Source organism: Monodelphis domestica, chromosome 4 (genome assembly GCF_027887165.1).
Source record: "Monodelphis domestica isolate mMonDom1 chromosome 4, mMonDom1.pri, whole genome shotgun sequence".
Taxonomy (NCBI): Eukaryota; Metazoa; Chordata; class Mammalia; order Didelphimorphia; family Didelphidae; genus Monodelphis; species Monodelphis domestica.
This window is the reverse complement of record NC_077230.1, coordinates 368,935,635-368,961,237: the sequence shown is the minus strand read 5'-3', so window position 1 is coordinate 368,961,237 and position 25,603 is coordinate 368,935,635. Positions and strand designations below refer to the sequence as shown.

Sequence of the window (25,603 nt, the reverse complement as noted above, 5' to 3'; positions counted from 1 at the left end):
TATGACCTTTAGAAAATCTCTGACCCTAAATTTTCTTCTCTGTAATATGGAATTGTACTAAAAGACCCCTTCCAGCTCTGAATCCCGTGACTAGAGAAAAGCTACTTCCCTTCCTTGGATCCCAACTTTTCTTCATCTCATCTATAAAATGGAAATAATGCCTTTCTACTTGTCCCATGAAGTTGCTTTTTTCCTTTTTATTAAATTAAAATTGTATTGATATATTTTTTTACATTATCTAAATTTCTCCTAGGGTTCCTCCTCATTCCCCTCCTAGAAAAGAGCAAATAATATTCTTAAGAGAAAAAAAGAGGGAAAAAAAGGAAGGGGAGAATCTGCAAAATTAACCAATATTTGGGGGGAAAATTCTGAAAATGTCAAATTCAACACCCTGGACTTCCCATCTCTCTTCAAAGGGATAGAAGGACATGGTGTATTTTCATCTCTTTTTTTTTAGAGACATGATTGTTCTTGGTAATTTTGCAACACTTACTTTTGGTTATTTTGTGGTTGTTCTTTCTGTTTACATTGTTATAGTACTTGTGTAAATAGTCTTTCTTGGCTTCACCTATCACTCAGCAGCAGTTCATATAAGTCAATATTCCTCTGTATTCATCTTATTGGTTGTTTTTTACAACTCAGGAATATTTTCTTATATTCAAAGACCAATTCTTTTATAACATGGCTAATATGGAAATATGTTTTGTATGACTATATGAGAGATCATAGAAATAGGGAGAGAATTCAGAACTGAAAAATTTTTTAAATGTTAAAATTTGTTTTTACATGTAATTGGGAAAAAATAAAATAGTAAATTAGCCATTCCCCACTAAATAAGCATCTATTTTGTTTCCTGTTTCTTTATACCCAAATATGTTGTTTATAAATATTTTGATGCATACTCAGATTATCTTTTCTATGACTTTCTAGTGGCATTTTTCTTTTTTTATCCCTTCTCCCAGATCTGTAATTTCATCAATGTAAGGAGTGTCTAGTAAGATAACTCCATCTATTGAATTACATTAAAAAGTCCTGAGTTCAAATTTGGTCTCAGATACTTCCTAGCTGGGTAGCCCTCTGCAAGTCCTTTAACCCTAATTGCCTATCTTTACTACTCTTGTACCTATGAACTGATGCTGATTCAAGACAAAAGATATGGGTTAAAAAATAAAAAGGTTAATTGTTAATTGACTAGCCTGTGAGGATCTAATTTCATTCAATATCATGCACCTACTATGTACAACTGATGAACTTGGGGAGAGACCCCTCATTCAAATTCCAGCTGTACCAATTACTTAGCCAATTGACCTTGGAGACTCCTTCAGCTGAGGTTTTCCTATCTGAAAAATTAGGGGGGTGGACTAGATAATAGTAGCATTCACAATAACTGACATATAGGGCTTTTACAAAACTATTTTTATTTGAGTCTTGTAATATATGATACAGTAGCAAAGCCCTGGCTCAGAGAACTTAGGTTCAAATATAAATTGTGTCATTTTCTTAATGGGAGTGATCTTAGCAAATCTCTTTCTCTTAACCACTTTAGGACTGTTTCCTCATCTGTAAGATGAGGTGGTCGGACTAAATGGCTATTGAGTTCCCTTCCAGGTTTCTAAAATTGCATATATTATTCCCATTTTGTAGATGAAGAAATTTAAACTCAGGAAGTGGAAGAGGGGAGACTGAGGAGGGGAAAATAAGCATTTTTAAGCCCTTACTAAGTACCTAGAAACACTTTACAAATATCCTATTTGATTCTTGCAATAACCTTGAGAAGTAAGAATTATTATTATGCTCAGTTTATACCTAAGGAAATTGAGGTAAACAGCAGTTAAGTGACTTGCCCAAGGTCATATAGCTAATAAGTATCTGAGCTTCAATTTGAACTCAGGTCTTCCTAACTCAAGGCTTTATCAACTGAGCTTCCTAGCAGGGGCTTACTGATTGATGCTCAATTTTGTGTGGACATCTAATTGATTTGAACGCATTACTGCTCAGAACTACTGCTTCAGAGGCAGCTGGGTAGCTCAGTGGATTTAGAGCCAGACCTTGAGATAGAAAGCCCTAGTGTCAAATGTGGTCTCAGACACTTCCTAGCTTTGTGACCCTGGGCAAGTCACTTAATCCCTATTGCCTAGTTCTTACTATTCTTCTGCTTGGAACTGATACTTAGTATCAGGTAAGGGTTAAAAAAAAAGATTATTGTCATTTTAGAGATAAAAAAACTAAGACTCAGAGAAAGAACTTGCCTAAAATCACATAGCCATAGGTTTCTTGAATCAGGAATGCAAGTCTAGAAGCTCTCAAGATCCTATTCCCACCCTCCCTTCTATCCTGCCACAACTGTCTTCACCTCCTTCCCTCCACAGCCCAAGGATGAGAACTGTGGGCCTAACCTGGGGTGGAGGAGTGGTGATGGGTAGAGAGAGTCACCATTCTTAGTTAACATTTATTGGATGTCTTCTGTGTGCAGGGCAGGGTCTAAGAGAGATACAGAAATTTAGAAGAATAATTCCTACCCTCAAAAGACTGCTAAAAGTCTTGAATCTTGTGGGGTCTGAGAAAGTGAGTCCAGTCTAAATAGACAAAGAATACACGTAGACAAAAGAATCGAAAGGCTGAGGCAAATTCCAGCCTTCTCCTTTCCTCCTGGCAAATCAAGAAGAAGACAGAGGTGGAAAGAAGATCAGTCTGGGAGGTAAAATGTTGGGGGCGGAGGGCACAAAGAATGAGTTCAATTCCAAGTCTTCTCCTGGCAGATTAAGTGTGTTGCCACAGTTGATAAAGCCCCTGCCTCCATCCTGATGGGAGAGGGGCACCTCAGGCAGGATGCCCCCTTTCTTTCCCAGACTCTTGAGAAGGACCCAGCTCCTGTGTCAGTCACAGTCTGAGTGGGGTCATTTAGGAGGTAAGGGTATAAAGTTGGGGAAGTGGGCCAGGGCCTGGGATGGCAGAGACCAGAGTAGGAAGGTCATGGCTGGGGCTGGTACTGGCCCTCTGTGGCAGTGAAGAAGTCCTCTAATACACTCCTCAAGTAGTCAAAGGTAGGTCGCTCCTCAGGCCTTTCCTTCCAGCACAACATCATCAGTTTGTACAGCTCCTCTGGGCAGTTGTCAGGCCTCACCATCCGATAACCCTGCTCCAGGTTCTGGATCACCTCGGGGTTGGTCATTCCTAATCATTGGAGAGCAGAAAGCAAGAGATCAGATCAGACATCATTGTATGGGTGTGGGGGTGCTTAGGAGGAGGCTGGAGAGGCTATAGAAAGGGGGTTCAGGAGCTCCTAGGCTCCAAGGAACTGAGAGGTCTCTTAGTTCATCCCTCTCCCAAACCTAGCTTGGAAATGGGTATATCCATGGGGGGTGGGGGTGGGCTCCTATTTTAGCCTAGTCAGCTCAGGAAACTCAACTGATGGGATTAGAGGAAACAGCCAGAATTCCAGCAGTACTTGGCCTGAATACCTACGAAGGAGGGAAGCAAAAACATTTGGGGAGAGGGGAGAGAGGTGAAGGAAAGGCCTGGCTCCTCTCCTAACGCTGTCTCCCAGAGCATAAAAACGCAGTCCTAATTTTCATCTTCTTAAGAGTTTTAGGAACACACTCCTGGGCAGAGGAGCCCCCTAGTGGACATGGCTGATCATGACTACAATTCATAAGGTTCTGATCACAAAGAAATGGAGTCTTTCCCAGTCTTTGTCCCAACATTTGAAGGGATGGGAACATTTAGCCTGGAGAATACTTGGAAAGGGAAGGTATTTGAGGGACTAAAAGCTTATAAACAGGGAAGGGGAAGAGAATAAGGATTTCTATGCCCCCTACCATGTGCCAGGCACTCTCTTAATCAAAGTACAAATGTTTTCTCATTTGATCCTTACAACAATAAGCCTTTTGAGGTAAGTACTGTTATGATCCCTATTTTACAGTTGAGGAAACTGAGGCAGTTTAATGAGTTGCCCAGGATCACATGTCTAATAAGTATCTGAGGCCAGGTCTTCCTGACTCCAGACCCTATCCACTGAACTACCTAGCTGCCTTGAAGAGGGAAGAGAAATTAGAATTATTCGGTATGGCCCCACATGGAGTTTACTGAATTCATAGCATCCTCTCTACACCCAACTTGCCTCCTAACTTCTCTGTATCTTTAAATCCTAAAGTAATATTGAATATTTCTTCTCTTTCACCCCATCTCAAGGCAACCTAACAACATTTCTCAAATCTCTTTCTCAGTTCAGATGGATTTTTTTGTCTTTCTTTCCCTACTCTCCTCTCCCAATAGAGGGCAGGGACTAACTGTATTATAAATACATACTAGCTTCTTCCTTCCTTCCTTCCTTCCTTCCTTCCTTCCTTCCTTCCTTCCTTCCTTCCTTCCTTCCTTCCTTCCTTCCTTCCTTCCTTCCTTCCTTCCTTCTACCTTCCATCTCAGAATCTAAACTAAGTATCAGTTTCAAGGCAGAAGAGAGCTAGAAAAACTGGGGTCACACAGCTAGGAAGTGTCTGAGACTACATTTGAACCCAGGACCTCCTGTCTCCAGGCCTGTCTCTCGCTCCACTGAGTCACCTAGCTGCTCCTAGTTGTGCACTTTCTTATTGAGTCCTTAATACATGCTTTTTCATTCATTCATTCTCTTAGATCTCTTCAGTCTCTGGCCCTTAACTATCGCCTCTACACATAAGACTCATAGTTCTCAATATCCAACTCTCATGTCTCTCCTGAGCCCCATCCTGCCCCACTAACTGCTGGCTAGACCTTTACACCCAGATGTACCATAGGCATCTTAAACTCCACATGTACTAGACCAAGCTCACTATCTTCCCCCTTAATCCCAACCTGCCTCCTAACTTCCCTTATCAATGAACAAGCATTTTATTAAGTGCTTACATTGTGCTCAGCAAAGGGCAAAGACAAAAGGATTTTTTATACTCAAAAAAATTGCTCATTTGATTTTTTCATCTCCATGTCCTTTGTAGTAAACTCCTTATAAAGGCCAGAAATACCTCTCCTTTCTCTTCTTCCCTTCACAATCCAGCTTCTGATCTCACCATTCCACTGAAACTACTTTCTCTTGCACTCTCTCTCTCTCTCTCTTTCACTTTCTGTCCTACTATCAATTCTAAGACAGAAGAGAGGCAAAGGATAGGTAATTGGGGTTAAGTGACTTGTCCGGGTCACATAGCTAGAAAGTGTCTGAGGGCACATTTGAACCCAGGTCCTCTTGATTCCAGGTCTGGCATTCTATCCATTGTACTATTAGTTTAATCCTCATTCTTCTTGACTTCTCTGCAACTTTTGCCACTGTTGATCACCCTGTCCTCCTTGATACTCTCATCTCTCTAGGATTTCTGGACACCACACTCTTCTGGCTCTCCTCCTTTTTATCTGATTGCTCCTCCCCTGTCTCCTTTGCTAGATCTCCCCCTCTAATGCTCATAGGAGTCCTGGATCCTCTTCTTTCTCCCTCTCTGCTACTTCATTTGGTGATTTCATTAGTTGGCATGGATTTAATTACCATCTCCAAAGATGATGATTCACATATCTTTCTACCTATCCCGCCTCAACCTCTCCACTGACCTCCAGTCTCACAACTCCAACTGTCTATTAGACATCTCAAACTTGATGTCCACTAAACATCAAAGCTAAACTTCATTATCTTTCCTCATAAACCCTTCCTGCATCCTTGTCATTCAGTTATTTTTCAGTCCTATCCAGCTCTTCTTTACCCCATTTGGGGTTCTCTTGGCGAGATATTGGAGTGGTTTGCCATTTCCTTCTCCAGTTTTTTACAGATGAGGAAACTGAGGTCAACAGGGTTAAGTGACTTGCCCAGGTCACATAGCTAGTAAGTAAGTGTCTGAGGCTGGGATTTCAATTTGGGTCTTCCAAACTTCAGTCCTGGTGCTTTATTTACTCTGCCACCTAGCTGCCCCATTCTCCCACCTTTTCTTTCTTATTCCCATAGAGGACAATACCATCCACTTAGTCTCCCAAACTAGTAGTTATCTTCAACTCTTCAATATTTTTCACCTTCCATATCCAATCTGTTGCCCAGGCCCATTGTTTTCACTTTTGCAACATATCTTGAAAACACCCCCTTTTCTTTGCCACCTAACATGCCACCTCTAGTTTAGGCCTCATTACCTCATGCCTCAATTATTGCAAAGGCCTGCTGGTGAATCTGCCTGACTCAAGACTCTCCCCACCCCAATCCAAACTCTATTTAGCCACTAAAGTGATACATACACACTCAATAAATTCCAGTAGCTCCCTCTCACTTCCAGGATCTAATATAAACTCTGAGTTTGGCATTCAAAGCCCTTCATAAGCTGTCCTCTCTCCCACCATTCTAGTCTTCTTACATATCCCTAGCATCTACTCTTTAATTCAGTGACACTGACCTGGCTATTATGGGAACAACACACTCTATCTCTCAGCTCAGGACATTTTCTCTGACTATTGTCCCCCATCCTTCGAATTCTCTTCCTCCTTGTCTCTACCTTCTGGCTTCCCCAAAGTCCCAGCTAAAGTTCCATCTTCTACAAGAAGCCTTTCCCAAACCCTTTTAATTCGAATGCCTTCCCTCTGTGAATTATTTCCTGTTTATCCTGTACCTAGCTTGTTTATACATATTGTTGTGTAGGTTGTCTCACCTTCATTAGGTAGTGAGTTCCTCTAGGATGTTTAAAAAAAAAAAGAGAGAGAGAGGGAAGGGATGTACCCCACAGAGGGAGGAGGCTTGGACCTGGAGGAGGTCTGGGCTTTTGGTATGGAGAGAGGGAAAGAGAGGAGAACCACCTTTTCCACAAAGCAGGGTTCAGGGGAAACAGCCTCTATCACAAGGACAGACACTTATCTTTTGCCTCTTTTTGCATCCTGAGCACTTAGCACAGTGCCAGGGACACATGAGACACTTAATAAATGATTATTGACTGACTAAAACACTCCCTGCCCTCAAGGAGCTTACATTCTCATGAAGGAGGCAACCTGTCCATATACAAGTGTCAACATGGAATCTAGGTATTGATTCTGACAGAAGGCAACAGTTGGGGGGGGGGGGAAGATGGGATTTTGGTTGGCACTTAAAGGAAGCCCAGGAAGCTAATAGTTGGAGATGAGAAGGAAGAACATTCCAGGAAAAGGGGAAGAACCAGAAAAAAATGTCCCAAGCTAAGAGATCCTGACTCCAGGCCCAGCACTCTGCCCACTAAGGGAAACCCAGGGTTATCAGAAATGATCTAGCTGAAGATCTAGCAAAGGAGATAAATAGGAAAAGAGGTAGGAGAGGGCAGTGTCCCGCAGACCTCAAGAGGAAGAGAGCATCAAGGGAGAGATGATTAAAGGCTTTTGAAGAAAATGAAGGTTGAGAAAAAGCCACTGGATTTGCCCCTTAAAATATCAGTGGTAACTTTGGAAAGAGCAGTTTTGACTGAATGCAAAGGTTGAGAGATGAGCCTTGTGTGTGTGATACAACAAGTTGGTATGGCTGTATGGTGAAGAATTTATGAAGGGAAGTAATGAGAGGAGGGACAGAAGGGTGGGACAGAGCCAACCTCTGAAGAGATTTGAATGTCAAATAAAGGAGGAGTTCATGGGCCTCTAGGTGGTACAGTGGGTAAAAAGCACCAAGCCTGGAGTTCAGAAGACCTGGGTTCAAATGTGACCTCAGACACTTACTAGCTATATAACCCTGGGCAAGTCACTTCACCCTGTTGGCCTCAGTTTCCTCATCTGTAAAATGAACTGGAGAAGGAAATGGCAAACCACTCCTGGATCTTTGCTAAGAAAACCCCAAATGGGGTTACAAAGTGTCAGGCAAGACTGAACAGCATCAAGATGTTTTGAGGTGGAGTGAGGGGGGTGTGGATAGGATTGATATGGCAAGGCCCAAGCTTTGCTTTAGGAAAACCATTTTTGTGGATGTACAGAGGATAGATTAACTCAGCAAGAGACTAGAGACAGGGAGACCCCTTAGCAGTCCTTTGGGAGGTGGGGCTGACAATGCCATCTTTCCAGCTCCCCCAGGGTCTTCCTTAACTCTTCTCCCTTACTCACCCTCCTCCCCCAATATCTAATCAATTGCCAGGCCTTATTTTTAAATCCAAGCTATTTGTTATATCTATGCCCTTATCTCCATTCTCAGGACAACCATCCCAATTCAGACTTATATCACCTCTTGCCTGAATTATTACAACAACTTCCTAATTAGTCTCCCTCTGCTTTTAGTCTCTGAGGTCAGATGAGGATTGGATGATCCAATAGGGTTTGGGGGAGCTCTTGTAGGGAGGGCTGACTTCCCTGAAGTTTCTCCCACATTTTGATCTCAGATTCATCTGCATTAGCAAGAACCTCAAAGTAGAAGAAAAGTCCTATCTGCTCCCACATAACAAAAAGATATTCTAGTCTGTGTCATTCCTCATGCTCAAGAAACATCAATGACTCCCTATCACCACTATGATAAAATATACATATCTCTATTTGACAATTAAAGTCCTTTATGATCAACCTACCTTTCATGGGATTTTTAAAAAACTCTTACTTTAAAAAAAAAAAAAAACCCTTACCTTCCATCTTAGAATTAATACTGGGTATTGGTTCCAAGGCAGAAGAGAAGTGAGGGCCAGGCAATGGGGGTTAAATGACTTATCCAGGGTCACAGAGCTAGGAAGTATCTGAGGCCACATTTGAATCCAGGTTTTTCTAACTCCAAGCCTGGCTCTCTAGCTACTGAGCCACCAAGTTGCTCCTCTTTCTAGGGTGATTGCCCATGAAAACCCCTCAGATATTTTAGACTCCAACCAGATTGGCCTACCTATACTTCCTCATATTCCATCTCTTATATTATGATTTTGATATATTTGATATTTGATATATTTGATATTATGATATATTATATTATCCACATTCCATCTCTTATATTATGATTTTGCACAGATGGTCCCCAAGACTGGAATTCTCTCCCTCTTCTCCCTACCTTTTATTATAATCCCTAGCTCCCTTCAGGGCTCACCTCAAGTGCCATCTCTAACAAGAACTTTTCCCAATTTGGCTGATTTTTAATCCCCCCACCCAAACCTACCCCCTTTTTACTTATTTTGTGAACTTTTCTATCCCCTCAGTAAAATGCAAGCTCAACGAGGGCAGAAACTGTCTCATTTTTGTATCTGTATCCCAGTGCCTGGGACAGTTTTAAGTAAATGTTTGTTTATTGATTCTTTCCAACTTCACACAATAATCAGGTCCTCATTGCCCCTTGCCGGGGTTATTTTCAATAGATTCCCAATTCCTGTCTCCAAACTCTTCCCCTGACAACCTATCTCTCCTTCGTCTAACTGCCAAGATTCTAAATCAGAAATCCTGTGGTATCATTCCACACTCAAAGTCCTTCTGGAACTTTCTAATGCCTTTGGGATAGAATGCAAACACCTTATCCTAGCATTTCAGACTCATTTCAGACCCTCCACAATCTGGCTCTGTTTTCATTTCCTATCACTCCCATTCCTACACTCTACTCAAGTCAAACAGGACTGGGCAGCTAGGTGGCCAGGGGATGGAACACTAGGTCTAGAGTTAGTCAATCAATCAATAAGCATTTATTAAGAGCTTACTGATGGGGCAGCTTGGTGGATCAGTGGATAGCCAGGGCCTGGGTTCATATCTGGCCTCAGATACTTCCGAGCTGTGTGACTGAGGACAAGTCACTTCACCCTTAATTGCCTAGCCCTTACCATTCTTCTACCTTGGAGTCAACACTTAGACTCTAAGACACAAGGTAAAGCTTTAAAAACAAAAACAAAATCTATTTCTCTTCATGATTCCATTTGGAGATTTCTTGAAAAAAAATCCTGGAGTGGTTTGTCATTTCCTTCTCCAGCTCATTTTTCAGATGAGGAAACTGAGGCAGGTAGATGGTGCAATGAATAGGGTTGGGCCTGGAATCAGGAAGACTCATCTTCCTGAATTCAAATCTGGCCTCAGACTCTTACTAACCATGTGATCCTGGCAAGTCACTTAACTCTGTTGGCCTCAATTTCTTTAGCTATAAAATGAGCTGGAGAAGGAAAGGGCAAACCACTCCAGTATCCGTGCCAAGAAAACCCCAAGTGGGGTCATAAAGAGTCAGACATGACTGAAATGACTGAACAAGAAGAGCTTACTATGCAAAAATATTCATAGCCACATTCTTTGCAATGTCAAAAAATTGAAAAATGAGGGGGTGTCTCTTGGTTGGGGAATGGCTGAACAAACTAGTATATGATGGTGACAGAATACTATTATGCTGAAAGGATTGATGATCTGGAGGATTTCTATATGAACTGGAAGAAGCTCAATAAACTGATGCAGAGTGAAGTGAGCAGAACCAGGAGAACATTGTACACAGAGACAGATACACTGTGGCACAATCGAATGTAATAGACTTCTCTACTAGCAGCAATGCAATGATCCAGGACAATTCTGAGGGACATCCAGAGAAAGAACTGTGGGAGCAGAAACACAGAAGAAAAACAACTGCCTGATCACATGGGTTTATGGGGCTATGAATTGAGGTTTTGGCTTTAAAAGATCACTCTATGGCAAAAATGAGTAATATGGAAATAGGTATCAAGTGATAACATTTATATAACTCAGTGGAATTGCTTGTTGGCTTTGGGAGGGGGGAGGGAAGAAGAGAGGAAAAGAAAATGAATCATGTAAATATGGAAAAACATTTTCAAAATAAATGAATAAAAAAAAAAAGAAGAGCTTACGATATGCCAGGCATTGTGCTAACTACTGGAAACATCTGGAAGATCTGAGATCAAATTTGACCTCAGACTCGTACTAGCTATATGAGCTTTATCATTCTTCACTGCTATCTACCTCAATTTCCTTAACTGTAAAATGGGGATCATAACAGCACCTACCGCTCAGGTTGTTGTTAAGATTAAATGAGGTAATGTTTGTAAAGGGCTTAGTTTTATAAGGTCTGACACATAGGAGGTGCTTAATAAATACTTATTCCAGAGGCAGCTAAGTGGCATAAGCCTACTAGTGTCAGGCCTATAGACAAAAGATCCTGGGTTCAAATCTGGTCTCAGACACTTCCTAGCTCTGTGACCCTAGACAAGTCATTTAACCCCCATTGACTAGTTCTTACCATTCTTCTGCCTTGGAACTAATACTTAGTACTGATTCTAAGAGAGAAGGTAAGGATTTAAAAAAACAAAGAAAGTTTACCCCCCAAAAGTAAAATAATGTTTATTCCCTTTCCCTTTAGGGTATTTAAAGACAAATTCACCCAGCCAGTAGGTAGTAGAGTTGTGTCTTAGACTATGCCTTCCTGCTCTGCTCCTTGTCCTTCTCTACATTGCCTTGATTCTTACCACAACACTGAGGCCACTTGGGGATCCTGGGCCTCTTCCAGCTCTGTCATCTTCCCTGCTACGCAAGAGCCTCACCTAGGAGCCATCTTTAAGGGTGAAGGGGTCTCAAAGACTTTCAAGCCTCCTTCTTCTGAGTAAAGGATCTTCATCTTTGTTATTCCCCTCTCCCAGACCCCTGTTGGACCCTGATTCTGACCTGGGTAGGGAATCCTCCCATAGGTGACAATTTCTGTTAGTAGGATGCCAAAAGACCAGACATCTGACTTGATGGTGAATGTCCCGTAGTTGATGGCTTCAGGAGCTGTCCACTTGATGGGAAATTTTGCTCCTAAAAGAAAGAATTACCTGAATATCCCACACATTTCCTTCCTCATTCCTTCAGTGGGAGGGTTTTCCTACCAGTGGGGCAGAATTTCCTTAGCTTTGGCTTTCCTACATTTCTGTGCCCAAACCCATCCTAACTGAGCCTTATCTGTCTCTGGGACTTTACCTCCCAATTGTAGGCCCCCTTTCCCCCCAAACTGTCTCCCCATTAGCTATATTTCCCCACATCCTTCCTCCAGGCAGGGGTCATTGAGTTGTATGTTCTCCAGTTACCTTGAGAGGTGATACCCTCTCAGAGCTATGATCTCCCCAGATACATTCCCCCTTATCCCATTTCGAGCCATGAACTAGTTTTATGGTCCCCTGTCTTCAATCCCTGTCCCCTGTGGTTCTCCTCTAGTATTGTGTGTCCCTCTGGCCCATTGAACTGCCATTTGGCCTCCTCACTTTCCCTCTCAAGCAATGCCCCTATTCCCACCCCACATATACTCACCCTCCCTAGCTGTGTACTCATTGTCCTCAATTAGCCGGGCCAAGCCAAAGTCAGCGATCTTACAGCTGAGTGTGTCTGACACGAGGATGTTGGCTGCCCGAAGGTCTCGGTGAATGTAATTCCGCTCCTCAATGAAGGCCATGCCCTCAGCAATCTGAGGGCTCAGAGGAGGAGGAGAAAGGTCAGCAGTCTTGGGCCCCTTCCTTCCCTGTCCCTTTCCCAAGATCCACTCCCAAAGCATTTGGTACTTCCTTCCTCTTTTCCCTACATGCCCACAGACCCCATCGCAATCTCACCTGTGCAGCCATATCCAGCAATTTGTGGATGGTTAGTTTGACCCCTGTTGAGGTTTTGAGGAAGTCTACGAGGCTCCCTGTGAATCAGAGTACTCAGCTGAGGGTAGAATCCTAAATTATGGGGAAAACTCTGCTGGGGGAAGGAACTTCAGTCTCTGTCAGAATTCTGAGCCACCACCAACTCCTCTACCTTGCCACTTTCCATAATTCCCTCCATCAGCAGAGAGCCACCAAAATAAGCCCATATTAAGCCTAGACTCTGAACTGGGTCTCAAGCACTTAACTAGCATAGAGAGGAGCAAGAAAGCGTAGAAAAAGATAGAAAGGGAGATGATAGAGAGGTCCGGAGGCCAGAAGAACCACATCGACACCCAGCTTTGGGGTGGAGTGGTGTGTTTGAGCCATTGTCAAGCACAGGGAACCTATATATTGTTCAGTGTGGCCCTGTTAGGAGCAGAATCTCAAAATTGGAGGCTAGGACTTGGGATATAGATCATCAAAGTTAGAAAGGACTTCAAAACACAGAATTGCAACTTGGGAAGACACCTTGGAGTCCAGAGAGTTAATTTAGAATACCAGAGCTAGAAAAAGGTCCTAGAGGAAAAGATCTTGAAACACAGAATATCCAAGTTAAATAGGAGAATGAAGAACATAGAAAATCAATATCAGAGGGGAAAAGGATCATAAAAAATAGTAGATAGAATCCCAGAGCTGGGAGGGAACGTAGAAAATAGAATGTCGAAGCTGGAAGAATCTCTAGCATACAGAATGTCAAAGCTGAGAGGAATCTTGGAATATAGAATGTCAGAGTTGGAAGGAACCTTAGATACAGAACGTCAGAGTTGGGAGGAACCTTACAACATAGGATGTCAGAGTTAAGAGGAATCTTAGAACTTAGGATGTCAGATTTGGGAGGTATCTTAGAACGTAGGATGTCAGAATTGAGAGGAACCTTAGAACATAGGATGTCAGAGTTGAGAGGAATCTTAGAATGTAGGATGTCAGAGTAGGGAGGAACCTTAGAACATAGGATGTCAGAGTTGAGAGGAACCTTAGAATGTAGGATGTCAGAGTAGGGAGGAACCTTAGATACAGAACGTCAGAGTTGAGAGGAACCTTAGAACATAGGATATCAGAGTTGAGAGGAATCTTAGAACATAGGATGTCAGAGTAGGGAGGAACCTTAGAACATAGGATGTCAGAGTTGAGAGGAACCTTAGAACATAGGATATCAGAGTTGAGAGGAATCTTAGAACGTAGGATGTCAGAGTAGGGAGGAACCTTAGAACATAGGATGTCAGAGTTGAGAGGAACCTTAGAACATAGGATATCAGAGTTGAGAGGAACTTTAGAATGTAGGATGTCAGAGTTGGGAGGAACCTTAGAACATAGAGTGTCAGGGCTGGGAAGGGAAACCTTTCAACAAAGGGCATAAAATATCATAGTTGGGATATAGAATATCAAATTTGGAAGAAGAAAATAATATCAGAACTAAGGGGAAGAGAAAGAATGTCAGAACTACACAGGATCTTATACTATCAGAGATTGGAAGGACCCTAGAACACAGAACACAAAATGTCAGACCTGGAAAAGACCTTAGCCCATAGAACATAGAATATCACAGTCATAGATGACCTTGAAATATAGAATGTCAGCGTTTGGGAGATGTTGATAGAATGTTGAAACTGGAAAAGACTCTAAAACGAAGATCATAGGATGCTGGAACTAGAAAGGATCTTAGAGAATATTGTGCCCAAGTTTTTGCAGGTAGAGAAATGTTCCAAGCTAGAAAGGATCTTATAACGCTGACTTGTCCACTGCCCAACTGGGCTTCAATGACTGAACTGAAATGAAAATGTAGGTTCCCTGATCCAGCCCAGGGCTCTTTCTGCTACCTCATAGTACACCCTTACTAGCCTGCTATTAAGATCCCAACCTTGGCGCCGAGGGCCATGTTTTCCTTTTCCAAGTCAGATTCTTTTGCCAATTACTGGGTCAAGGGGAGGGCAGGCAGGATGTCCCTACTCTTCGAATTGTAAAAGGGAATTACCCAAGGAGAGGTAGAGAGGCCTTTGGGTCTAAGCCAAGGCCTGAGTAAGTTCTGAAGCCCACGTCTGGTGCTGCTGACCAAAACTCTGTGGCTATGTTTAGGTGTGTGCGCCATGCTCCATGACCTCTTCCCTTTTAATGTTTCTGGGTTGTTCCCCTCCTCCTAGAGTAAAAGACCCTTTGGAGAACCTGGAACTGAATGTTCTAGGAGAACGGCTTGTTCCTACTCTATCCCTCCACCATTTCTCTGCAGGCTTGGGCCTGTTTGGCCACTCTTACTACCCAGGGGCTTGTGTAGATTCTCAGCACTAGAGGTGATCCTCAAGCTAAGGCAGGATGCCCACTTGTCAGGAATGATGCAGAGAAGATTCCACTTTAGTAATGGGTTCGTTTATTCTACGTGTGGGGAGCCGGGATTGCTTTGACTCCCTTTCTGGTGTGTTGTGGGTATGACACTGGGTAAGAGGGGACAGTTCCAGGGGACTGGCGTGTGTCAGGGGAAGGGTTGGCGATCCCGCCATGGCACCCACCATTCTCCATGTATTCAGTGATGATGTAGATGGGCTCCTGCGTGACCACTGCATACAGGCGTACCAGCCGTTGGTGCTGCAACTGTTTCATCAGGTTGGCCTCTGCCAGGAAGGCATCAGGGGACATGCTGCCCGCTTTTAGGCTTTTCACAGCTACCTTGGTGTGTCCATTATAGTACCCTGTGGTAGGGGAGAAGGAATTCCCAGGCACATGCTTGGAGGAAGCTTAAGGTTTGGGCTCCAGCCCAGTGCCCGTATGCCTACATATTTGTTGGGGGAGAAAGAACGAAGTCATCCCCTCCTTTTTCTTCTGGCAGCTGCTTCTCCACACAGGTCCTGCCACAGGCAAACAGCTGGGAAGCACAAACCTTGGGGTGGCAAGACCCAAAGGGCAGGACAGCGGCCTACTCCCAGTGCTCTATCCATGGGGCTAGCCCTCACTTACCCATCCAGACCTCCCCAAATTGGCCAGCTCCCAGCCTCTCCACCAGCTTCAGCGTCTCTCTTGGTACCTCCCACTCATCTTCCCACCAGGGCTTCTGTGGTTTCTGGGTCTGGCAGGGCCGGCTCAATCGAGTGCAGAGCCCATCTGAGACTTCTGTGGGCCCAAAGGGGTGCTTGGGTGAGGAGAAGCCCTGAACACACAACAGCTCCTCCCTCCCCAAGGGGATGGGGATTAGGGGTGAAGATACCTCTGCTTTTGTTTTTGCCACAGGAGAATGACTGCACGAGGGGCTAGACAGAGAGAGGTCTGGGGTGGGGGATTCATTTGGGCCCCTTAGCTAGAGCTGTGGGCCTGGGTTTGGCAGAAGCTAAAAGGTTGGGAATGGTGGTGGTGATTTTGGAGAGGGAGGTGTAGATGTTTGTGTGGGACTACAACTAGGACCTGAGGCCTGAAGGCCCTGCCTGGGTGGGTTTAGGGAAGCTGAGGATGCATCAGGGATTTGAACCTGAAGGCTAAGGGTTTGGGGAGGGGGCTCTGGATGAGTTGGGGGTGCAGAACTGAGGGAACAGGTAGGCTGGGCCTGAAGATCTAAGGGGATTGGGGACAGGGAAATCTGGGGCTGTGGCCAGGGCTCACTGGAGTAATGCTGGACCAGCTCATGCAGACCAGGAAAGGTGATTCGGGGGGAAATGTAGAAGCCACCATTGTCCAGATTGCGGATCTTGTAATGTTTCACCACCTCCCCCTGGTTCTGGTCAAAGTCTCGCACAGAGAGTGAGAAGGAACCTGCAGGGAATGGGAATAGTCAAGGTCAGGAGCCATTCATATCCCTCCACCCTCTACCCTCAAGCAGATGGCACCAAACTGGGAGAGATAACGAACACACTGAACGAGGGAGTCATGATCCCCAAAAGACCTTGGCGAGGGCATTGGGCTTAATCTAATTAGATGAAATTCAATGGAGATAAGTGAAACGTCTTATACTTGGGTTCAAACAGTTCAATTTCACAAGTAGAAGACAGGGGAAAAACATGGCTAAATAACACTGCCTGAAAAAGATCTGGGGGTCTTAACAGACTGCAAGTTCAATGAGTCAACAGTATGCTATAGCAGCCAGAAAAACTAACAGGATCTTGGGCTACATTTAGAGAGTAATGAATTGTTATTCTTGCTATACTCCAACCTCATCAGACCATATCTAAGGTGCTATGTTTAGTTAGGGCACCATATTTTAGGAAAGATATTCAAAATGTGGAGGGTGACCAATGAAGATGGTGAAGGGTCCTAAGTCCATGACCTATGAAACTTGGTTGAAGGAATTTGGCATAGTTAGCCTGAAGAGAAGATTCAGGAGGGACCTGATAGCAGTGTTCAAGTATGTGAAGGTCTGTCATGTGGAAGAGGGATTCGATTGTTCTATTTGACTTCAGAAGGAATAACAATGGGTGGAGGTTACAAAGAGCAACATTTGGGGAGGGACCCTTCCTAATAATTAGAGGTGTCCCAAAGTTAAACAGACTCAATCTCTGGAGGGGAAAGGTTCATCTGTTTTGGAAATCTTCAAACATAGGCTTAGGGACCACTCGCTGGTCCCTTATCTTATGGTTGGAATTTCTTTCCAGGTATGGGTTGATTAAGATGTCCACTGAGGAACCCTTTAATTCTGAGATGTTGGGATTCTGTGGTCCAGGCTCTGAACAATTCCACCCTACTTTCCTCTGCAGCATTGTTGACCACTTGACCTCCCTTCCCTTCTTCTGCTGAGGTCTTCTAACCCCCTCACCTGCAGTTGTCTCACTCTCTCTGATCAGGAAGGATCCATGGGTGTTCCCAGGGGCCAGAAGTTGTCTCTCAGCATCCTTCCGACTCAGGTCCTTGAAAAACCAACTGTAGCAAGACCCAGTCAGGTCTCTCTCCCATAGTTTTCAAAAAAGTCTCCCTTGCCACATCAGGGTCTCCCTATGTTTCTCCCTTTGTAATGTCCTGGGAATTCATTCATCATCTGGGAATGAGCTGGGAGTTGGGGTAGGAAACAGTCCAATGTCACCTCCAGCCTGCTGAAATCAAGGCCTGGAGGGCCAAGATGAGCCCAGGAAACTTTAACAGGAAATCCTGGTACTTCATCTGGTTAAGTTCAAGTTTGTTCCTGGATTGTTACAGCCCAAAGGGGCCTTAGAGATCATTTTATCCTGCCCTCTTGTTTTATAGAAGAAGAAATATAAACACCAAAGAGAAGGAATTTGTCCAAAGTCATCTAGTTAGTAAAATGACAAAGGTAGAATCTGTCTCTAAATCCAGCATTCATTTTAAGTAGAACATAAGCTCCTTAAAGACAGGGACCCTTTTGTTTTTGTCTTTGAATTCCTAAGATCTTGTACAGTTCTGGCTCTTGGTATTTAATTTAATTTTTATTTTAAATTTTATTAATCATTAATTAACAATTAATTTAATGGATTAATATCAATGAATTATTTATATACTATATGATATAAAATAATTAACAATAAAATTAATTAATTTAATTTACACTTTAATTAAGTAACATTTTAATAAATGTTTAGTGAATTGAACTAAACAAGAACTTCCGGGATTCTGTGACATTTCTGGAGTTTCTTTTACCTCTACTTTGGGTATCTGAAAGCCCTGTTTTGGATATTTCTCTGTTTATTCTCTTTCCTGGCCAATAAATCCTAGAAAAATAGTCTAGCAAGAAAGGAAACTAGGCAGAAGGAATGGAGCAAGATTTAGTTATCTAGTAATGATTGCATTGGAAAGTGAAGGTAACTGGGAACCTGGGAAGAATATTGCAATTGGAGTTAGAAGTTCTAGGTTCAAATCTCACTCACTATGAGCAAATCTCTCTCTCTCTTTTAAACCCTTACCTTCTATTCTAGAATCAGTACTGTGTTGATTCTAAGGCAGAAAAGTGGTAAGGGTTAGGCAGTGGGGGGTAAGTGACTTGTCCAAGGTCACATAGCTAGGAGGTATCTGTGCCCAGATTTAAACCTTGGACCTCCCATCTCTGGGCCTGGATCTCAATCCACTGAGTCACCTAGTTGCTCCCTCCCAGTAAGCCTCTTAACCCCTTTGGGCCTCAGTCTTCTCCTTTGTAAAATGAAAGGGTGGAATTAGAAGAGCTTTAAAGACCCTTCCAGCTCTGTGTTCCAGGGCCACGATAATAATAAGAAAGATCAGGGGTCAGGATAATTACAGGACAGGACTCAATGAATTGGATTGGGGGCTTTGGGATCAGGGAATGTTTAGAAAGCAATGAGAGCTGAAAACCCTAGATCCAAAAGCTGACCCACTCCCCAGGGCTATGGATGCTTGGAAGTCTCTGTTTCCCTCAAATGTGACTCTTTTTCCCCATCCTTCCCCGCCAGATACTCACGGCTCAGGCTCCAGGCTGTTAACTTTGGCCACAAAATTGAAGGGAATGAAGCCCTCCTGGCCAGTGGTCAGGGACTGTGCCTTCCACCATTCTCCATTCCTGCAGATGGAGGGGACCCAATTGATCCTCAGAGACTGGCCCAAGCGATCTGAGCCCACCCTCAGCCTGGTCCCTGGGTGGAAGGAGATCCAGGACTCTACCCTCCCCGACTAGAGGGGCTGGAGAAGACTCACTGCTCCAGGATCTTGAGCTGCTCCCCCTTCTCAAAGCCCAGGTCCCCATCATGGGAGGGTTTATAACTGTGCAGGGCGATGACCAGGTTATCTGTGAAGGTCAGATCCATAGGTAAGGAAGAGGGGCAGGGATGGATGAAAGTTAGGTAGCATCTCTATCCCTGCGTGCGTGTATCAACAAAACAGAGAGGCCAGAGGTCCATGAATCAGGCATGCAACTTAGAAAGCCAGAAAGAGAACAAATTAAAAAGTTAGATAGCAGGTAGAAGTCAAAGACAGACCAAGGGGAACCGGAAACCCCTGAGAGAAGAGGGGGACACAAGGAGGCATACAAGTCAATGAGACAGCAGGCCAGGGAATGAAGTAAAGATATATGGGCTGCCCAATCTCCCTCCACACACCGCTGTGAGGTAAGGTACCTTGTAACGGAGACACAGGTGGGTCTAAGCCATTATAGTCGACCAAGGGATCCCGCACTTCAGAACCATTCCTCATTGGGAGCTGGGGAAATGGAGGACCAAGCACATAACTCTCAATGGGGAGAAGGGCAGAGTCCCATCTCTAACAACAGCTTCTGGTCCCATGCTCATCACCCAGCCTCCTTCAAAAGGGCAGCCCAGACTGTGAGGAAGGGATCTGAAACTCATTCTCATCCTGTTCCCGACTTGCTGGGAAATCTTGGGGAAATTCCTTTCTTTTTCTGGGGAATGAGAGATCTCTAGGGTCATTTCAAATGCGGGGTTTAGGGGCGGGCTTTCCCCCTCTCCCCAAGAACAATTTGAAAGCTTTAAAGGCTCTCACCATGTCCTTAGCATCCAATGGAACAATAGGGTAGTGGCATCGTTCGCACACGTCGATATTTTCCATCCAGTCCTCATCGAGGCTGGAGCTGCAGCAGCAGCCCATGGTCCCTGCAGGAAGAAGGGGGAAGGGGAGGAGGAGTGAGAAGATGGGGTCATTTTTCCATGGCACCATTAAAGGTGGTTGCCCAACCACAGAGAGCCCAGGTTGCCCAGCTCTGGTACAAGTATGGGCAAAGTCAGGAAGAGGCTTGGGTTTTTGCGTCCTTCCTATGCCCACCCTCCCTTGCGGGGTCTCCACCCTCCCACCTGGGTTCTGTAAACTGCCATCTACACCTTTGCCATCCTCACGGCTACTTCCTGCCACCCCCTCCCCCATATCTCTAGGACTTGAGCTCCCAAGATACAATCCCCCTACGCCCAAAAGAAGGAAAGAGATCCGAGCCATGGCAACTCCCATCTCAGGGAAGAGGCCAAGGAGCCAGTCATTCCCTGCGGATGGACCCATGAGGAATCTTGGGGGTTCTTTTGCTGGGGAGTGGGGGCCTCGTCTACAGGCAGAAGGGTAGAAGAGTCGAAATTTAGGGCTAGGAAGCCTCCTTCCTGCACAGGTGGCTTTCTCCTTTGAGCCAGGCATAGGGTAGGGGTGGAAAGGAAGAGAATGTTACAAACAGCCCTGAGATCAGAGCAACTAGGGTGAAAGTCTTAGCCCTACCGTTTTCTAGCCATGTGACTCTAAGCCAAGTCACTTCTCTTTGAACCTCCATTTTCTCATCTGTAAAATGGGGCTAATAATACAGACCTTTGTGATTTTTAGAGCCTTAACAAGTAAGAGGCTTTTTAACCTTAAGACACAGTGGAAGTATGAGTTCTTGTAATTATGAGGGATAGAGGGTCCAAAAAGTCATCCTTTGTGTCTAATTTTACAGTCAGAAAGAAGGTAAGGGTGACTTATTGGTCTTGACATCAGAGCCTGGCTATAAGCTTGCCAGTCTGAGCCCGCCTGAAGCCAAAGAGGGGAAAAGAGAAGTATCACTGAACCACAGAATCTCAGACCTCTGACATCTTTCCCAGGGTATCCAGTTCCTCTTAGGACATTACAAAAGGAATAAATGCAATGTTCATCAAAGCCGTAAGTAGTATCTTTCTAAGACCATCAGCAAGTATTATCTGTAATGAGGATAAGTTAGAAGTCTTTCCACTAAAAGATGCCCTTTATCACTGCTATTATTCAGTATTATACTAGAAATGCTAGTTATAGCAATAAGAGAAGAAAAATAGAAGGAACTAAAACAGACGAATGCAGAAATGAAACTATCACTCTTTGTGGATCATATGATGGTTCACTTAGAAAATCCCAGAGAATTAACTAAAAAACTACTTGAAATAATTAACAACTTCAGTAAAGTTGCTGGATATAAAATAAGCCCATATAAATCATCAGCATTTTTATGCATTACCAACAAAGTTTAGCAGGAAGACATAAAAAGAGAAATTCCATTTAAAATAATTGCACGGGGACAATGGATTGAGAGCCAGGCCTGGAGATGGGAGGTCCTATGTTCAAATCTGACCTCAGGCACTTCCTAGCTGTGTGACCCTGGGCAAGTCACTTAACCCCCATTTCCTAGCCCATACAGAACCAGTATTATAGTATTGATAGAATAGTATTGATTCTAAGATGGAAGTTAAGGGTATAAAAATAAAACAAAATCAGATTATTGGGGACACTTGGAAATCTGCATGCCAAAACAAATCCAGGAATTATATAAATGAACATTTTTTGCACAAAAAAGTCAGATTAAACAATTGGAGAAAAATGAATTACCCATGAGAAGGCTGAGCCAATATAATAAAAATGATAATTCTACCTAAATTAATTTACCTACACAGTGCCATACCAAATTACCAAAAAATTATTTTACAGAGCTAGAAAAAAAATAATAGCAAAATTCATCTAAAAGAACAAAAGGTCAAGAATCTCCAGAGAATCAATGGGGAAAAAAAGGAGGCAAAGCAAGGTAGCTCACCAGTGCTATATCTCAAATCATATTACAAAGTAGTAATCATCAAAACAATCTGGTACTGGGGGGCAGCTGGGTAGCTCAGTGGATTGAGAGCCAGGCCTAGAAATGGGAGGTTCTGGGTTCAAATCTGGCCTCAGATACTTCCTAGCTGTGTGACCCTGGGCAAGTCACTTGACCCCCATTACCTAGCCCTTATTACTCTTCTGCCTTGGATACACAGTATTATATACATTATACCAATACACAGTATTGACTCCAAGACAGAACAAAAGGGTTTAAAAACAAACAAACAAACAAAAAAACAACAATTTGGTAGTGGCTAAGAAATAAAATGGTGGATTAGTGGAATAAATTAGGTACACAATTCACAGTAGCAAATTACTAGTAATCTAATGTTTTTAAAACCCAGAGATCTAAACTTTGGGGACAAGAAATCACTAGCTGACAAAAAATTCCAGGGAAAATTGGAAAGAAATTTGAAAGAAATTAGGCATTGGCCAATATCTCATATTGTAATACCAGGATAAGTTTAAAATAGACATATGATTTAGACATAAAAGGAGATATCATAAGCAAATTAGAAGAGCATAGAATATTTTATCTTTCAGATTTCTTGATAAGGGGAGAGTTTATGACTAAATGAAAGATAGAGAATACAGAATGCAAAATGGATAATTTAAATTATAACAAATCATAAAGGTTTTGCACAAATAAAACCAATGCAACCATGATTAGAAGGAAAGCAGGTATGATCCTGGGCAAGTCACTTGACCCCCACTGCCTAGCCCTTACCACTCTTCTGCCTTAGAACCAAAACCCAGTATTGATTCTAAGACAGAAGGGAAGGGTTAAAAAAAAAAAGAAGGAAAGCAGGAAACTGGGGGAAATTTTTGACATTAATTTTCTCTGATAAAGGCATCGTTTCTCAAATATATAGAGAACTGACTCAAATTTTAGAATACTGTACAAGTCATTTCCTTAATTATAAATGGTCAAATGATATGAACAGGCTGTTTTCAGATGAAGTAATCAAAGCTATTTGTGGTCAGATGAGAAAATGCTCTAAATCACTATTAAAAACATTTTTTTTTGCCCTTACTTTCGGTCTTAGTAACAACTCTAGGACAAGGGCTAAGCAAATGGGGTTAAGTGACCTTCCGAGGGTCACACAGCTAGGAAGTGTCTGAAATCAGATTTGAACCCTGGTCTTTTTGACTCCAGGCTTGGTACTCCATCCACTGTGATGCCTAGTTGCTCCTCTAAATCTCTCTTGAGTAAAGAAATGCAAATTAAACCCATTCTGAGGTACCACCCCACACCTATCAAGTTTGCTAATATAACAGAAAAGGAAAATGATAAATGTTGGAGGGAATGTGAAAAAACTGGAGCAAACGATGCTCTATTGAAGATGTGAACTGATCCTGGAGAGCAATTTGGAACTATGCCTAAAGGAGCTGTAAAACTGTGTGTACCCTTTGACCTAGCAATACCATTATTAGATCTGTACACCCAGAGAGATCAAAGGAACAAGAAAAGGACCTAGTTATACAAAAATATCTGTAGCAGACCTTTTTGTGGTGGAAAAAATTTGGAAATTGAGGGGATACCCATCCACTGGGGAATAGCTGAATTAGTTGTGATATATGATTATGATGGAATGTGCTAAGAAACAATGAGCAGGATGGTTTCAGAAAAACTTGGGAAGACTTACATGAACAGATGCAAAGTGAAGTGAGCAGAACCAGGAGAACAGTTTATACAGTAATAGAATACAATGATCCTCTGTCAATGACTTAGCCATTCTTAGCAGTACATATGATGAAAAATGCTAGCCACTTCCAGAGAAAGAACTAATAGAATCTGAATGCAAATTGAAGTATTTTTAAGTGTTTATTATTTTTTTTTTAGGGAGGACAACATGACTGATATAGAAATGTTTTGCATGACTGCATGTATATAACCTGAAGGGGGAAAAGAGGGAGAAAAATAATATAGAATTAAAAAAAATTTAAATGAATGTTAAAATTTTTGTTTATATGTAATTGAGAAAAAAAATAAAATAAAGAGTAAATGCAAAAATAAATAATAACATCTCAGACTAGTGGTTATATAGCCTCTAACACTGCCAGGGACAAAGAGCTCACTACTTCATTAACCACACTATCCCACTTGGGAATGCTCTATTTATTCATTAGTCCCCTCCATATAGGAAGATCAATCTGTGTTCCTGAAACTGCTTCTGGATTGTCCCAAACTCTTCCCTCTAGCTCCCGATCTCTTCCTGTCAAGATCATCCTCTTAAGCACTTATCCAAAATCTTCCCCCCCCTCCTCCCAAAATGAACAGAAACCTCCAGGTGGAGTCTAACCAGGGCAGGAGACACCAGGCCCATCTCTCCCTCAATTTGAATGCTTTCCTTTTCTTAATGCTGCATAAGATATACAGACTTTTCTTGGATGCCCTTTCACATTAGGGGAAGGGAATTAATATTTAAATAGGGTCCACTGCATGCCAGATACAGCACTAAACACTTCACAAATGTCTCATTTGAATCCTCAAAACAACTTTGGGATGCTTATTATCCCCTATTTTACAGTTGGGGAAACTGAGGCTGGGAGAAATTAAGTGTCTTGTCAAAAATGTCTAAGAGTAGATTTGAACTCAGGTCTTCTTGAGTCCAGGCCCAGTGCTCCATTCACTGATCCATATGGCCGTCTGCTGAAACTTGAATTTGAGTTTGCAAACCACTAAATATCAGAGGGAGAAAAGATGAACTGAGCCTACTACAGGAGGGTTAGGCCTTTGGCCTTTGGAAAGAGCTGGAGAAAGGATTAGATTGAGGGAGTTAAAACTGCAGAAAGATAGAAGATGAGCAGAAAATCTGGAAATCCAGGATCCAGGCCAAGGGCAGACTGTCTAAGGGAATGTTGGAATCCTAGGATATGGGAGCAAAATCCAGGGAGCAGATGTCCAGAGCTTCTCTCTAGGACTGGGCCTAAAAGATAGAGCCTGGGACAATGGGGAATATTTATAGCCAAAAAGCCTCATATTTATGCTCAGGAATGACAAGCTATATTTTTTGACTAAGCTGAGTACTTATAATTTATCTGTCTTTATGAGCAATTCAAATTTATATAAATTGCCAGAACTTTAGAAAAGTGCTTTTAAGGGGGCAGCTGGATGGCTCAGTGGATTGAGAGTCAAACATAGAGATGGGAGATTCTGGGTTCAAATCTGCCCTCAGACACTTCCTAGTTGTGTGATCCTGAGCAAGTCACTTGACCCCCATTGCCTAGCCCCTACCACTCTTCTGCCTTGGAACCAATACACAGTATTGAGTCTAAGATGTAAGTTAAAGATTTATTTTAAATATCATATATAGATTTATATGCATTTAATAAATGATAAACATGTAATATAAAATACATTTATATTTAATCTATTTTATATATAATTTACAATATATTTATATATAAAACAAATATAAAAATAGATATCTATAAATATTTCTATATCTATAATATAATAAATACATTTATATATATTTATTTTTTATATTTTATATATCATATGTATTATATATTTATTATATGTTTAATTATAACATTAATAATTAATAACATATTAAACATATAAATATGAATATATAATAAATAGA

General features: G+C 42.6%; 1 protein-coding gene across 1 annotated transcript in view; it reads right to left on the bottom strand.

The window, feature by feature from the left end:
- Positions 1-2,435: 2,435 nt before the first annotated feature.
- The window catches only part of LCK (LCK proto-oncogene, Src family tyrosine kinase), a 34,522-nt gene continuing 11,354 nt past the window's right edge, over positions 2,436-25,603 (bottom strand). The window contains exons 2-13 of the mRNA XM_007492883.3: positions 19,920-20,029; positions 19,538-19,619; positions 19,119-19,209; positions 18,886-18,984; positions 17,278-17,381; positions 16,131-16,280; positions 15,495-15,647; positions 15,050-15,229; positions 12,471-12,547; positions 12,175-12,328; positions 11,554-11,685; positions 2,436-3,174 (exon numbers count right to left, since the gene is read on the bottom strand). Of these exons, the coding sequence (XP_007492945.1) occupies positions 2,972-3,174; positions 11,554-11,685; positions 12,175-12,328; positions 12,471-12,547; positions 15,050-15,229; positions 15,495-15,647; positions 16,131-16,280; positions 17,278-17,381; positions 18,886-18,984; positions 19,119-19,209; positions 19,538-19,619; positions 19,920-20,024 (1,530 nt within the window). The 5' untranslated portion in view covers positions 20,025-20,029 and the 3' untranslated portion in view covers positions 2,436-2,971. The remainder of the gene's footprint in view (positions 3,175-11,553; positions 11,686-12,174; positions 12,329-12,470; positions 12,548-15,049; positions 15,230-15,494; positions 15,648-16,130; positions 16,281-17,277; positions 17,382-18,885; positions 18,985-19,118; positions 19,210-19,537; positions 19,620-19,919; positions 20,030-25,603) is intronic.